Source organism: Cottoperca gobio, chromosome 19, assembly GCF_900634415.1.
Source record: "Cottoperca gobio chromosome 19, fCotGob3.1, whole genome shotgun sequence".
Lineage (NCBI taxonomy): Eukaryota > Metazoa > Chordata > Actinopteri > Perciformes > Bovichtidae > Cottoperca > Cottoperca gobio.
Window position 1 is genome coordinate 6,553,084 of NC_041373.1, and position 17,002 is coordinate 6,570,085.

Below are 17,002 nucleotides of genomic sequence, written 5' to 3' on the forward strand. Positions count from 1 at the left end.
TGTAGGCCGGCTTCCCCGCAGAAGTCTCTGCGATGCGGGGTTTACACCAGCTGACGTGTATGTTGACACATTGATTTTTTAGGGGTTGTGCCCTGACTAATTGATTCGGATATATGTGCATACTGCGCGCACACACACTGACACACATGTCAACAAACGCATTATCTCTGTCCCACTCACAGGGACATATACAGTGAATTTTCTAAATTGTTGTCCGCCCACCCCAACAGGGGAGGACATAAAAGGGGACACAATAAAGCCATAAACTGTGGTGGTGGCTGGGCCAGGCATGCAGGGGTTATATGCTTCAGCGGCCCAAAGGCGACACATTTTACATCAATACTATTGTCATTCTGATGGGCTGTGGGGCGAGCAGTCGTGGGACAGGGGGAGGAGGGAGAGGAGAGGGCGACAGACAGAGTGAAGGAGGAGGGTGGGACACTTGTGATGGACTTAGCCTGAAGTAAGCATGCATTTGATTCACACACAAGGAAACTGATCAGGACGAATACAAACAAGATACCGGGCAGAGATCAAACAAAGCCGGTTGTAGTGATAACAATCTACTTAAGAGATAAAGGATTATCAGTCATGGAAAGAATGGAAACCAGCGACCACTGCAGAAGACATTTTGAAACCAGTAATGAAGGGGTTCATCAGTGTAAAGTTGATACTTCACAGAACATAACTTTTTATGAACTGTGAGGCTCTGAACATCGGTATGATTTTAATCTACCAGTTTGCAGCTAGATTTGTTTTACGCCATGCCTTTTACAGACTGATGTCAGTGGTAACATGTTACTATAGTCTGTGCTAAGACTGTAGTTTCTTTGTAGTTGAATTTAAGAACAATTCACTCTTTTGTGACATGATTAAATAAGCACCCATCCTTTATCTGTGAACTAGACTTGAAGGCCTTTTTGAACACATACTATTAAAATGTGGGTTAAAACTTATTGGAAATACATTTACAAGTATTTAGACCAGATGGATTACCTGATAGATTTCAGATTGAGTGTGTGGAACCATGTGGAAGCCAGCCTTGGGAGATTAGTTTCCAAGTAAGGAAAGTCATAATGAGTTCAATAACATAGTAAGAGATTCATCCTGAATTAATATTGTAGCAACAAAAAAAAGAGAATGTAAATAATTTTTTTGGACTTTGGAGACGAAATGTCGCCCATACACAATTACAGACATTGTGCCAGTCCAAAAAACCTAAAGATATTCAGTTAAATGTGATGTGAAACAGAGGAAAGCAGGTCATCTCTGGATTCTCTAGTTCACAATGCTGCTTAAACAACAGGTGACACAAATATCACACTTGTTAAATACTAAGTTTGTCATGGACATGTCACTCTGACATAACTAAGTTACTCTTAAGTGATTTTAAATGAACCAGCAGTATTTACACTTGAAATATAAAATATCTGCCTCTGTTGTGTGTTGCCTTGGGGGCCGTGATCTTTCTGCCGAGGACCTCCAGGGCGTGAGTGAGCTCGGTGGACTGAGGGGGCTGGAAGGTCGCTCAGCAGGGGCTGGGAGCGTGCACTCTGCAGAGAGGAGGCTGAGTGGCCAACGTAGGGAGAGAGCACAGTGACCACAGTCTGGAGGTCAGTAGTGGAGTGCCCACCCTTCACCCGCCCCTTCTGTGTTTTATTCCTCCATAACAAAGAAGATGGGGAAACAGGCAGTGACTGAGCAGCACTCGACCTACCGCCCTGTTTGAGAGGAGAAGGGGAGGGGGGTCCTCTGAGCCTCTAAATGTGACAATAATTGATAGATATCTTTGTGCAACTTGTATGAAGCCTGCACTCCTGCTAGTCGTGGTGGGGAGTCTTCTGCATTATACCAATCAGGATGGCTTTTCAATGCCTCGAGTCAAGATGCGGTATGTCAGAGCGGTGCTGACAATGAGGCAGGTCTGTTTTCGATCAGGAACATTGTCATGTGTTACGGCATCGCCAGAAATGTGCCGAGCTCAGCTCTGGGATTTGGATGACAGTTGCTCTGCAGGAGCTATAGACGGTTTGCAGGGCCAGCGATAGATGGGGGGGAATGTGACAGTGGTCTAATTTATGAGCGCAGGCAAAGGAATCAGTCTGCGGTCTGCATCTGAACAACATTGAAACCACGTTTCCCAGGTTGAGGCCACAAGTGCAACGCGAATTGTCTGGAAAGGCAACAGTGATTAAAGGGATAGTTTGGATGTTTTGAAGTGGGGTTGTATGAGCCACTTATCCATACTCAGTGTATTACCTGCAGTAGATTACGGTTGGCTCGCTCCCAGTTCGCAGAAACAGACAGGAGTAGCAGTACGGAAGCTAAGCAATGTACTGTACAGCTGTGGACGGTGGCAGCGGCGAAATGTGTTTTAGCCCCCTAAAAGAAAAGCCCTCCGAAAAAGAAAAAGTGTACACTATATTTAGAATATCTTCACCACCTTACCTTGCCTTCAGACAGCCCTTTCCCACTGGAAACTGTAGCTGTTCTCTGCAGAACACGAGAGTTGCTGGTCTACCGCTGCCTAGATTGACACTTAAACTGATATGCATTTTTGTTTTGGTGGGCCTTTCTTTTAGGTGGCTAACTTACAGCTGTACATTGCTAAGCTTCAATGCGGTAACTCCTGTCTGCTTCTCCAAATTGGGGCTGTGCAGACCACCATCTACTGTGGTAGTGCGCTGACTATAGATAAGTAGCTCAAACAACCCCACTTCAAACAATCTGAACTATCCCTTTTAAGGTCAAGAACATTGGAGACTGATCTGAAAATGAACTGTGTCTCAACAACACTTAGTGTTTTGTACAAACCTCTGCAAAGCAAGGCCTCGGTCTACGTGTCTGCATCAGTAGGTGCAGAGGAGGGGGAGGCACACACAGCGCTCCCCTACCGGGCCGGTTTCTACGGTGACCTGAGAAAGGCCGTAACCAGGTCGGGCTCTTTCTCAGGGGTAATCAGCGCATTACCACAAAGAAGGACATGTGTTCACCCCCCCCTTCCACACCTCTTTACCCTCCCTACTCAATCCGACCAGCATGGCTCGACACAGGCAGCCAATAAAACCAGGATTAGGAGGGTATCTACACACACTGGGCTGTAGCGAAAAAGTTTTTGAACACGCCCAATCCCGCCCTGCTCCCTTCACAAACTTCTTTTCATTCTTCTCTCTGTCTCTCATTCCTTCCATCTTTCACTTTATTTCACTTGCTCCCATGTTTATATCCTTCCTTTGCCTCTTCCTTTCAGAGCCCTCACCCTGTAAGCTCTTCACACAATGGGGCATCCAGAAATTACTCATTTTGCTGGAGCAGTTCAGCAAATTCCCAATGCCTCTTCTTGCCCACCTCCCCCTTTATACTCTCTATCCTGAGCTTGTTTTTGCTGCTATGATAATGAAATGTGCTCCATCACAATGACAAAGCTGTGCATGTGTTTGGCTGTGTATGTGGATGAGTTGCATTTTTGGGAATTCACGCTCCTCTACATAATGTGCAAAATGTAAATCTCCCATTCGAATTTCATGACCAGGAACCAGATTTTCTTTTGCCTCCATCTGTGAAGTAATTGCCTGATAAATGAATACCAGATAATGATAATAATAATAACAATAATGTCCCAGTGTACAGTGTGCTCCGCCTGCACAGGAAGTGCATCGTGCTTACTGTCATGATTTGTCTGGAGAGTGTTGGAGGTCATGCGGTGGCTGAGAGACTGCTGCCTCACCTCAGAGTCCTCACTAATGTGTCCTGGAAATGGGACAGTGTTAGGGATAATATCAATGCCTTTTGTCAGGACTTTTTAAGACAGGGGACAAAGACGACAAGAGCTCTTCCCCCCAAATAAACCTTTTTCATTAGAGCAGCAAACACTTCATCCCTTGGCTGTGTGAGGGAAGCTCTATGAGCCGCTCAGCAAGGTCCCACAGGGAAGAGCCTAAACCCTCAGCGGTCTTCAGCCGGACACTGAGGCGGCCTAATTAAAGGGCACTTAAGCCCCACAATCTGCGGCGGTGCAGGTTGGAGGTGGTGGGGGTCCCTGCCGAGAGGGACAGAATTCATGGCACTCGTAAACAAGGGAGTCCAGGACAGAGAGACAGAAGAGGGCTATGTGCCAGAGACTTTGTTCACACAAGATGAAGAGTCAACAGCCTCCCCATCCCTCACCCCTCCTTAGCCATCCCCCCTAATAACCACCTTCTTCAGAGGAGCTGCAAACACAATGCCGTCCCACTCCCCTCCTCTTGCTCTCAATCACTGTTGGGACAATGAGGGGAACCTCCCCCCCCCTCCATCACCACCACCACCACCATCCTTCTGCCCCTCCCCGATCCCCAAACAGACACTTCTTTTATTGAAATTCTTTGGTGTTCTAATCCTCAGCTTCCTCCAGGGGCAATAATGGACTCCCTTGCGTCAGCCTTTTCCAGCGGGGCTATCATCCAAGCCTGCCTGGGTCACAAGTCCAACTCTCCTTTTTGGAGAAAGCTGCCCCAGCAGTATCATTCCTGTCACATCCAGCTCATCTGCAGGCCATACAAGCCCCAATGCCACTGACCGTAAGAACACCTTCGTATTAATAGCCATGTATATTTCTATATTTTTAAGTAACATTCTCTGCATTACTGCTGAGCAGGTAATGTGAAAATGTAAAAATATATCTACATAATAGATGCCTTACATTTTACATGGACAGAACAAGTTGGGAATAAGTTTTGCTTTCCTTTTTTTCTTCAACAGTATTTATCAGCTTTTGGCTGACATGCATGGTAGTTAATCTGTACCCCACACATAAAGTTTGCAAAGCATATTCATGTTGCAATCGTGCAATTAACTAATATTTTCATATCAATTAATCTGCAGATGATTTTCAAGATTAATTAATTAATCATTCGGTCTATTAAATTTCAGAAAATAGTCAAAATAAAATGACAAGGTGATCCCAAAACAAACAGAGAAATGCAGGAAATCTCCATGTCTGAGAGTCTGAAAACTGCATTTTTTGGCATTTCTGCATGAAAGATTACTTTAAAAAAGATAAATTGATTATCAAAATAGTTGGTGATTAGGGTTAGGGTTAGGGTCGATCTATCAATCGACTAACAGACAATCAATTGTCAGCTACTTTGATAAGTGAAATGACAGATTTAATGTAGATACATGCACTTAGAAAAGAGAGTGACCTTGTGTAATTATTATACCTTTCATGTTGACTGCTCCACTGCTCGTGATAAAGTTACTAGTTGTTTCAGTACCGACTCCAGGACGGCAGCAACCAGTTAAGTGTGTTGATGGTGACATCTGCTGGTCACATACAGTCAGAAGCTCTAGATTATCAATTACATGTCCATGAAATGTCTTGTAAACGTGGAGCAATCAGCCTGTAATGTGACACGACAACTAGACAATGCAACTAACAAATATGTTTGATATTTATGTATTATTATTCTGAATCAATACCACGTCAGCAATTGTGAAAATCGGCCATCATAATAGATCAGAAATCAAAATGATGAATTAAGAATTGCTTTTTTTTTGTGAACATCAGTCAAGAAACAGAAAATAAATCTTGCATGGCTCTAAAAACAGCAGCAGAATGTGTAGCATTTACCTCTATAAAATAGTGATCCATAGTATAATGGTGATTTGTTTAATAAAGGAACAGTTGTTGACAGCCTTTTCCTTGATGGGTTTGACTAATAGTTAGAATTAAATTACTACACTGACAGAATTGCAACATAGCTGCAATCTGTGGCACACCAAGGGATGTAACACCAAATTCATTAACTATAACATTACAATATCACTTTCTCTGCTACAACAAAGAATACAAAGCTTTAGAGTTTTCATTAAATATCATATCATAAGCACGGCTGTTTTTCTATCAATGCAACTGCATGTGTGTGATTTTCTTTCCAACAATCTTTAAGTGCCAAAATAATATAAAGACTTCAGTCTCTAGTAAACCATTAGCCACAACGAAGGGAAGACATATAATGCTGAGGACTATTCAACATGATAAAAAACATTCACATTATAATAGTTTATATTATACAACAGTTAAATGGCAATCAGTTAATCAAATGAAAAGATAATTGCAGACAGAGGATGAAGGTCCTGGGCTCAAATCTTGGTCCGGGTCCTCCCCAAAGTAAATAGGTACAGTATTATGGTTGTAGTTGATAATTAGATATAGGTTTATGAATAGCCAGATATGTCTTAGTCTAAATTCTTTATATGTCATTAGCAAAGAATGTTTTTCTTTCACAGCCACTGATGCCAGAACAAAGTAGAACATGAAATGCATCTGATCATTAAAAGCTTTCATCACTGGCATGAGTCCTATTTACTATCACATTGCGTCTGAAAGGCTTAGACAGATGACCTGCGGGCATTCGCCAAAGTGTTGAGGAATGTAGTCTACAGAGGAACATATTTAAACATCTATTAAATATGTAGTTGTGTGAGGAAATAGAGACGACTGCAGGACTTTGAGGCTTTGATTTTTATCATCGCTAGTAGAAGCCAAAGTTTTCTTATGGCCAAGATTAGATACCCGCTCCTGCTTGGTGTAAATCTTTTTTCAGATGGGTGCTGTACAACAAAACCTATACGCAATACCCTGAGACAGCGGACGCACTCTTCCCCTAAATGGGGTAAAGTGGGTTAAGTCAAGTATGGTTGCACAATATATCTTTTTTTTTTTTTTTTATGGTCATTGCAATGTCAACTTGCCCAATAAACGCACTGCGAAAGACTTCACTGCGATATTTCACTCAGAGACTCTTTGAGTTAGTTGAAAGAGAGTATGGGTAGAACACCGCACTTTAAAATGTAATTATCATAATATTTTTTTTAATTGGTGCCTTTTGTGCTCAGTTAATTTTTACTAATAAAAGAATGTTGGAATTAATTTCCTTTCCTTTTGTTTTTACAACAAGCTATTTGTTGTTTTGAAGCAGTGTACTGAACGTAGTAGAAAGGCAGAACTGAGTACACTTAAATATGTTTATTTATCATAATATTGGTATTGCGATATTCAACAGCGTTATCGCATATTTTCCTCATATCGTGCAGCCTCATAGGTCACTTAGATTATGTGTGCACAGTATTTATGTCACTGAAAGGACAAAAAAATAAGTTTTCTGTCTTCCTTTAAAATCCACACTGTGTCTCTCAATGCCAAATATATCCAGATGACGACTTGTTGATTTGACATCTGTAGGCGTCACCCTTTGCCCCCCTCCTGAGGTCTGTTTTATCACTGTCATGTATTTGGCCATTGTTGCAGTGCCAGCAATGATCTCACAGCACTGTCATCCATGGTTCGTATTTGAACAGAGCTCTAGGTTTACATCGCTAACACAGCTATAGCACCCAAGGCTATGAGCGTAGGAGAGAGTCCAAACTGTCAGACGGCCAAACCTGTTTCATGCCACTCATCACAGGGGTACCCTTAGAAACAGTGGGTGTCACGTAACAATGCATGCAGGTAGAACATAGTTGACCCCTTTGGCCTCAGGCTACTGTGGGCCTAAATTAGTATCAGGGCTTATCTTAGGATCTAGAACATGACACTGTTGATCTTTGATTTTGGGACCACAGTATCAGTCCCGTCAGTCAACCTTTGTTGCCTCCAGCAAGGTCTCTTCTCACCTTGGGTACATTAGTAGTCAAGAGCCTCCTTTTGTACATGGGTATCAAGGGTCAACCAGCATCAGAGCCCGTGGCTGCTTTAACAGAAATGACTAACTTTTAGTGAACTTAAATTTGATCTGAATGACCCTTCTTGAGAGTGGGATGAAGAGATGGCCGTGTTGATCTGTTATTCTGTCCGATGGTTATTCTGCCGCAATTTTGGCCCAGATTAAATGAATATTATTCTAGTGGTATATAGTTTACATTATATAATATTAGTTTATATTATGTGATATATAACATTATATAGTTTGTCAGTGCCATTGTGCCAATATATGCTCCTTTTAGCCAACCTCCACCTAAGAGCAACGCCATGTTTTATTTTACATATATTTTACAAAAGTTGTTGTTATAAATATTGTTCAGTAATCTTTTTTTAAATAAAGTGTGGCGTGGGTTGTGTGAATGGTGGGGTATCGTGGAGGGGTTTTGGGGTCTGGGGTCATTTTTAATTCTCAGTCTGTTCCTGGTCGATAGCATGGCTGTAAGCTCTTAGTCTTCCTCATTTTTATACTCTATTGCAAGAATTAAATGTATTTTATTTGATGGGGATGATGCAATTTAAAATGCTTCTAATACAGAGCAAAGAGTTCATAGCTATTTCTAATATCCAACCCTTGTCCCTAGTTGGGCTTTCACATGTACAGTGTACTTAAACTTTACAGCATTCAATATCATGAAACTACAATATGGAAATTAACATTAACATACACATAAACCAATACACAAACACAATACACTAATACGCCATGGTACAGTACAATTCTTTTAAATTTGAACAACATTTGCTTTTAGCCAGCACTTTGTTTCTTTGTTGTAAATTTTGATATTTGGAATAAATTTGATGCATAAATAAAATTGCTTACACTGCATACTTTTTGCATACAATTCTTACAATATTGTATACATTTTAGCTATAAGAAAAGACAAAATATAGGACATTTCTAATAATATACAGTACCAGTCAAATGTGTGGACACACCTTCTCATTCAATGTGAATGAGAAGGTGTGTCCAAACTTTTGACTGGTAGGCCTACTGTATATACATATATATATATATATATATATATATATATATATATATATATATATATATATATATATATATACATATATATATATATATATATATATATATATATACATATATATATATACGGAAAGAATAAAACATTTAAAAAGGAGGAAATATGAATTACTGATTTAATTAATTACTTGTGACGTTAAATATCCTTTTAAAAAACATATTGCATACATATATATATATATATATATATGTATGCAATATGTTTTATATATATATATATATATATATATATATATATATATATATGTATGCAATATGTTTTATATATATATATATATATATATATATATATATATATATATATATATATATATATGTATGCAATATGTTTTTTAAAAGGATATTTAACGTCATAAGTAATTAATTAATTCAGTAATTCATATTTCCTCCTTTGATTTATATGTTTTATTCTTTCCGTTATTAAATCCCTAGTGTCAATCATGTCCGTTTCCTCTGAGCCCGCCTCCGCTGTGACGTCTGAAAGGGGCGTGAACCATGTTATTTTAAAAACGCATTAAACGCCGAATAGGTCAGCCATTGGCCACATGACCTAAAGCAACCAATCACAGCAGAATGCGAGGTGTAAAAGCGTTCACCCTAAATACGGGGCCGTGAAAGCGAATAGCGGTGACGTTACATCATGAACTGTGCTGTGTTGTCACCAGCTGTTGTCTGGAAGACGAAGAGGAAAAGTGGACGTGTGTCTCGGTAGATTGTGAGCCTACACGAGCAGATCCGCAGCGCTTAGCAGCACGTTCGGAGCCGAAAGATGGTTACCGGATGACTGATGGAAACACAGGAGCCTCGCCGGTCTCCCGGTGATAGTACCAGTTACATAACTGAAGGCATCGATAAGACACAAACTGTGATAACGGACTAGTGCCAATACAGGTCGGAGTTGAAGCCATTTTTCTCTGCTGTGAGTGTACTGATTTATTTACTCACTTATAATTGACATGTATAAGTATATTTTAACTCCAGTAGTGCTAGCTAGTCCACTTGTAGATCTCTGTAGCCATGTTAAGGATAAGGATACAGCCAGTTACATTTTAGGCAATTTACACTACGTTGTTTACTCTTGTCAATCAGTTGCTGTTGACCAGGCAGATACTGACTTCCGTAGCAGGTTTTCTTACTTTCTTTTCTATAAATAGCCGACTAATATATTCATTTAGCCTTAGTTACACGTTAGTTCCATCTACCACGGCCACAGAAAATACTGGTTTGTGATTGGCTGGCAGGTGACCATTAAAATCATCATATTGGTATATTGATACATCATGATATGCAAAATCATATGGAAAATACTTCAATTGATGTTAACCATAATAACAACTCTTTTGTCATTTCACTGAAATATTGTAAATACATTTATGTATTCCACAGGAAGAGTAGCTGTTGTTATACAATAGATAGATAGATAGATAGATAGATAGATAGATAGATAGATAGATAGATAGATAGATAGATAGATACTTTATTTATACCTGGGGGGAAATTCTCAATAGCCTTCATGGTTAGCCTATAAATAAATAACAAATGATTGTATTGAATTATCGTGGAGCCCTACATAGACGTGATTATTTTAACTGTAAAATTTAAGTTGAGTTAGAAGCAAGCAAGTCATAAAAATACAATTTGACAGTATACACTGACTAAATCTTAATAATTCTGTAGATAATGACCTGAATAATCAGGCATGGACCTACTTTTATTTATCTTACAGCAAACGGATCAAGTCACGGCAGCTGGGTTCAAACTCAGGTAGAGTTTGTACAATCATACAGCAGGTAGAGTGCTCTGAAGTGGCACCGGCGCCATCATGAACGTGGGCACGGCGCACAGCGAGGTAAACCCCAACACCCGAGTGATGAACAGCAGGGGAATATGGCTGTCTTACATCCTGGGCATCGGCCTCCTACACGTCATCCTGCTCAGCATTCCCTTCGCCAGCGTGCCCGTGGTCTGGACACTCACCAACCTCATTCACAATCTGGTAAGCAGCACTACCACAGTTTCCTTAGAACATTTGTTGAATGAGTCAGGTCAGTTGAGGACACAGACAGTGATGGTGAAAGGCTTTTGGGAGTATTGAGTCAGAGGGTAACAAATCTGTGCGCTACGGTATCTTGAGAAGAAAGAACGTTCTTCTTGCTCATAGTCATGTTCTTTGTTAATGAATGGGTGCAAGTAATGTTTCACCCAGCCTTTAACTTTTAAGAGCTGTGGTATAACTCAGTCTTGCATCATGAACTCTCATTACCTAAGACTATCTTTCTGGCCCTAAAAAATATATGTAACATTTGAAAGTACAGGAGTCTATTAAAGGGACAGTTAACCCCCAAATGAAAATGTTTTTTCTGTATTGCTATTTTATTAATCTATATTGTTTTTTGTTTTTTTTACGCTTTTGGCAGCACAAGCAGAGTGTGAGAACAAACCTACTTGTTGCTTGTGGGCTTCCTGCTGGTTTTGGGGACTATAATCAATAATATTCTGGAGAATATCTGTCATCCCCCAGTGTGACATGTATGTATTATTTCTATGTTACAACAGTGCTCTACTTTTTGTCTCTTACTATGTGTGCCTTGTCTGTTGCAGTGCATGTACCTCCTACTCCACACGGTCAAAGGGACGCCATTTGAGACCCCGGATCAGGGCAAGGCTCGCCTCCTTACACACTGGGAGCAGATGGACTATGGTCTGCAGTTCACTGCTTCACGCAAGTTCCTCACCATCACACCCATTGTCCTGTAAGTGGCCCCTCTGAACCTAATGCTCGACCTTCAGTTGTGTGGGAAACAGCTGATCATAAAGGATGAATCTAATCTTGAGCACAAGAGAAAGAAGTAGAGCAGGATTGTACCTTTTATTGAGAACCAAAGCTTGGTGTTGGTAAGGTGTCGACAGCAGAAGACCATGTAGACAGCCAAGTCTGAATAACACGATCCCTCACCGGCTTCCCATCCACCGGCAACATTTGTTTTTGTGGATCTCTATGGAAGTGTGTGAGTGCTTTTGTCCCCCTGTGCCAGTCATGCTGCTTAATCAGTGTGCTACCAACTGATTAGTTTTTACCTTTAGCTCAATTCAAAGTTGTACTTTCTGCAAAGATTTTACTTTTTAATTGATTGATTAACGTCCCTGCTGCTCCCTTATTAGCCGAGCTCACAAATTGCTCAGGGGCTTAGTATTTGCAGCAGTACCCCTTGCTGCTTTCTTGCTCTTCTGTGTCCTTATTAACCAGCAGAGTTCAGTTTACAGGAAGCATTCTGGTTCCCTGGGCATGATGTGCCAGCTCAGCTTTGAACATTGTAGTGATAGCAGTTTTTGCAGGTGTACACTTTTTCCTTGTTAGTTTTAAAGACCTATTGTGTTGCAACCAGTGCCAGCAGGAGCAGACTTGTGGTCAGTTTCGAGGCTCCAGATGGAAAAGCTACATGTCTGCGAAAGTCTCTCTCGCCTTTATTACATGTTCTCACTTGTTTAGCAGAGAACAGGATGTGCAATATCTCATTCTAAGAAAAACCCTACCTAGTGTGTACAGTCACTTCTAAAAATGCTGTTTATGTAAGATCAGCGTAGTTTCTTATTTACTCTCGTGTCTCACCGGGAACATCTGTGCATCCTGTCAGCGTGTAGCCAGAACAGTCAGGGTTCATACAGGAAGTGCTGCGAGCTCACTGTAGAGGCCAATATGAATGTTTGTCTCTTAGTTGCTCTCCCTGTCTGTTAATTGAGTTGTTCTTCATTAAAGATGAGCTTTATAGATTATAGATTAACATTGCAGCACCACATTGTAGTCCAGTGAACTGATGATGTAATCCTATTGTTCAGCGAGTTGAATCTTACAGTAAAGTGTTGGCACTGTGTGAGTTATGAGTTAGGAAACATCTGGCTGTGATTGTCAGAGGATAAATAAGTGAAAGGGTTATTGCGTACTTAAAGGCACAATGAGCAGGATTTGTAATAAAAAAACAAAAGCAATGTATAGACTCATAGAAAAGAATAATACTTTTTAATCATCACTTATGACCTTTTAGAAGTGTTTGGCGTTGTCTGCAGACCCTTCAGCCCTCTGCCTTTTTGATTTTCTGGGGTCATTTTTGGGCGTCAACTTCTAAGAAAGACGACCAGGTGCCAGATCGTAAGCATGCATCCAAGAGGAAGCTGCGAAAATGGCAGACAAAGTGGCGAAAAAAACTCAAATAAAGTGAGGCGAAACTCGGACAAAACTCGTTCCCAAACGAGAGTGTATTTGGGGTTTCACCCGCTGGCAAGTATTGTAACCCTTGTTGAGCCGGGAAGGAGCGGCCAACTTTGATTAATGTGTATACAAACCGAAACCGACAAATCCTACTCATTGTGCCTTTTTAAGTGATGTTTTCACATCAGTAAATTGAATCTTTTAATTTGAGTTTTCCTTTACTAAAGACCTTGTTGTATTTCTCAGGCTTGTTAACAAAATGTCTTGAGAAATGCAGATCCGACTGATGCGGTTGATCTGTTACCGTTGTAATCATGACTTATTCTTCTCTTCTTTGTCTCTGATTCAGGTATATACTAACCAGCTTCTACACCAAATACGATCGGGTCCATTTTGTGGTCAACACGGTTTCCTTGCTTACTGTACTCATCCCCAAGCTGCCCCAGCTGCACGGAGTGAGGATCTTTGGGATTAATAAGTACTGACAAGGCGGAAGAGGACACCTCCTTCCCTGAGTCCCCGTGGACTGCTGAGAGCACACGAGAGTATCAGGCCTCTGACTTGGCCGCAGATCCACGAGGATCCGTGGCTGTCTGACTGTGCTGAGCAGCACTCTAAAGGAAGTCTGCTGGGGATACTGCCACGGTTCCAAACCCCTGGAACAGAGAGACAATACACCTTACAGAGAAGGGACAGTTTGCTGTTGTGATTGTTGGTGGCCGATCTCCTTTTGAGTTACAGGTATTTCAGAGACACTTTGTAAAAAGGGAGATTAATGATTATGTCAATTATTTTGCAGAACTTATTTTAAAAAAGGTGTCAGAGGGAGAGGACAATGTAGTTGCACAAATATCACGTGCCATTTTACACCCACTGGCGCACTGAGGCTGTAATCAACATTGAGTTTGTATGTAATGATACACTGCTGTATTTATTCAGCTGCACTCCGAGGAGAAGCTTCCTCTTTCTTGAGGTTTCTGGGTTTAGAGCAGAGAAACAACACTTTAATGAAACGGTAAGAGACCTGTGAGCTGCCGCCGAGGCGAGACACAAGAAACCACAAGGTTTTATATTTAGCCCTCGCTGTTCTGCTCCAGGACAAGAATGTGGGGTTAAGCAACTTGTATTTGTATCTGACCATTTCCATATTTGGACTTCTCTTATCCTGGTTTGTGTCACAGCAAGCCTCCTGTCTGTCCTGTGTGCAGAAGGTATGCGCAAGAACACTGTACTGATTCAATATAAGCAAAGGTCCTGCAGTTTAAGTTAAGAGGTAAGTATTTCTGTCCTTACTTTATTCATAGTTACACGTGGGGACTCGTTGCACTAGCATGAGCCAGCTGTGTCTGCATCTCAGTTTGGAATCCAGACAAAGATTACACACTGAGTGGACAGTTTATTAGGTACGCCTGTGCAATCTAAAGCTTCCAATATAGCAGCCTTGCAGTAAATCCTGAAATACTCAAAAGAGTAATGTTTTGTTCAACCTTCATTTACATTAATGGAAGGTGCAGAAGATTACAAACACCTCAAAATTCAATCTTTTTTTAAGGATCGAAGGAAACGCAGTTATACTTTAAGTATGTGCTAAAGGGATTCTGAGCTGGGTTACAAAGCTGCTTCATTTTAGAGTAACAAGGTCACTGATCGTTATACATTTTTAGGGAATATTTTTGTTTTAAAGTTTTACATATTGCTAGTCTAATGCATGTTTATGATCTTTTTTTTTTGTAGTGGAAGGCTGAAGTAACCATGAACCATTTCACTTGAATTAGTTTAACGTGAAGTTATAATATAAAATGATAGGGAAACTACAATTTGTTTTAGTAATGATTATATCTGTATAGTCATGGAATAAACCTGATATTTCTATGTTCATTCTTCTGCAAAATGAAAAATGGATCATTTTTGTTTTAAACATGCTGCAATCGGAGACAAAAGTAATGTGTTCTACTCCCCCACTAAATGTTATGATACCAAACACTGTTCAGGCTTTTAAAGAGAGATCTGAACATAGAATATCTTCTTTCCTGAATTGAAAATGTATTTTTGAAATGTGATGATGGATGTTAAGCTGAACAGTGTCGGCCCCACATCTTTCTCTCAGCAGTAGTAATAGCAGTAACCACAGTAGCATACATATTATTATAACTGCAGTAGTAGTACTAGTAGAAGTGGCAATACCAGTTGCATATCTTAAGGTAGATGAAGGGACACATTTTGATTACTTTTAGTTATTGTGATTCTGTTTCATATTAATTATAGCTGAGCCAGAAACGGTTCTATTCTGTTATTTCTTTTAGCAGATTGCCGTATTGAATTGATTCATTGATCCAACCAATGACAAACATGGACCAAAGTCCATACTTGTTGTCCATACTAGTTGACTAGTAGTCATTTCTTCATCATGATGTTTCTGAGATATTGTCACCATGAAGGGCTTTACTAAAAACATGGTTTAATTTTTCATAGCACAAAGTGATCATGAATTCTTGTTTTGTTTTGTTTTTCTTTATTGGATCGTTTAGGAAAAACAGTTTGTAAGGCAGTTTGGTTTGAATGTGGTTTAACTGTGAAACTCTGAAACAGATCAGCGTATGAAGGAAATGTCAATGTGATCCTCTGAAAGAGAGTTTGACCCAAAAATACAGTATTTTTCAAGTATCATCTAAATTGTCTTTTTTTGCTGCTTTTGTATCGTTGTAGTGCCCGAGATTGTATTTCATTTAAATGGACGAGTTATGTTGGATTAATTATGATGTCCGCCAAAGAGGTTATGTTTTCTGTACGGTTTGTTTGTCAGCAGGATTATGGGAAGAAATACTCGCCCGACTTTCATGAAACTTGGTGGAAGGGTGTAGTATGGGCCAAGGAACAACACATTTAAATGTTGGAGCAGATCTGTATCACAGGGCGGATACACGGATAAATGTTCACTTATGTAAACGGCTTTGGCGGAGTGCCCTCGTAGTTAAGACATGTACACTTTCTTTTTTTGTTTCCGTTTAACAGTTGGTACTACAGGGTGAAGGTTTGTAGAGGACTTTGAAACCTGCAGGAGCCCCCTGCCTTTTTCTGGGTGTAATTATTAATGAATGGGGACTATTCAGCATGAAATCAAAATATAGATTTACAGATCCGACTGATTTCTGTTACTCTAAACGTCCAGGCTTCATTTAGGACACAGAAATGTTGACGTTACATTTTAGAATAGTCAAGCTTTTAGTGAAGCCGTGTTTTAGTACTTAATAATAAAAGTATGATCTTGTTTCTAGATTTGTGAATTGACTTGTCCACTAATGGTGTGTGACAGAAATGCATTTTTACTGTTAGAAAAGGCTTTTGAGTTTTATTTCACACGGGTACAAGTGTGCACAGAGCATGCTTGTTGCTTTGCATTAGCAATGTTTTGCTGCCGTACACCAGACTAATAAAAATGACACGGTTGTCCTAAACCCTACACAGCTTAAACTCGCTACTTTGTACTCTCTGCCAATTCCAACTGGTAGCACGCTTCAAATCCAAAATGTAATCCATGGTCTTTATTTCGACATTGCAAGCTGATACAGGTACTGTACAGGCCTTGCTCTGTTACACAACACCGGAGGCTTGTTAAACATTGATTAAGTGAAAGTAGTGAATATAACAGGGTATCATGTTGGATCCATTGCTGTGACACACAAAGATCTGGCAGCCTGAAGAAACAAACAATGTTTGCAGAAAGCAGAGTTTTTATACTGTGTGATATTGACAATGAAGCTCAGAGGTGTAACAACATGTTGTGCAGTTTCATATATAATCCTGTGTTCATAAATCATAGGACTTTTGAAGGTCGCTCTTACTGATGAAAGATATAAAATAAAACATTCCGGGTGAAAGAAGCTGGAATCTTAGTGGCATATACGAGAGCAGGCAGGTAAATAGAATTCATCAATATGCAGATTAATGAAGGAAATTGATGGAAGTCATGAATAAGTCAAACGGTTTATTATTCAACACAAATAGACAG

General features: G+C 40.1%; 1 protein-coding gene across 2 annotated transcripts; it reads left to right on the top strand.

The window, feature by feature from the left end:
- Positions 1-9,372: 9,372 nt before the first annotated feature.
- On the top strand, positions 9,373-16,453 carry ormdl3 (ORMDL sphingolipid biosynthesis regulator 3). 2 transcript variants are annotated; one of them, XM_029456643.1, is made up of 4 exons: positions 9,373-9,677; positions 10,513-10,782; positions 11,388-11,539; positions 13,343-16,453. In XM_029456643.1, the coding sequence occupies exons 2-4, from the start codon at positions 10,609-10,611 to the stop codon at positions 13,476-13,478; spliced, it is 462 nt and encodes a 153-aa protein (XP_029312503.1). In that variant the 5' UTR covers positions 9,373-9,677; positions 10,513-10,608; the 3' UTR covers positions 13,479-16,453. The 2 variants fall into 2 exon arrangements, with proteins under 2 accessions (XP_029312503.1, XP_029312502.1); XM_029456642.1 differs by having other exon boundaries at positions 9,374-9,705.
- The last annotated feature ends 549 nt before the right edge of the window (positions 16,454-17,002 follow it).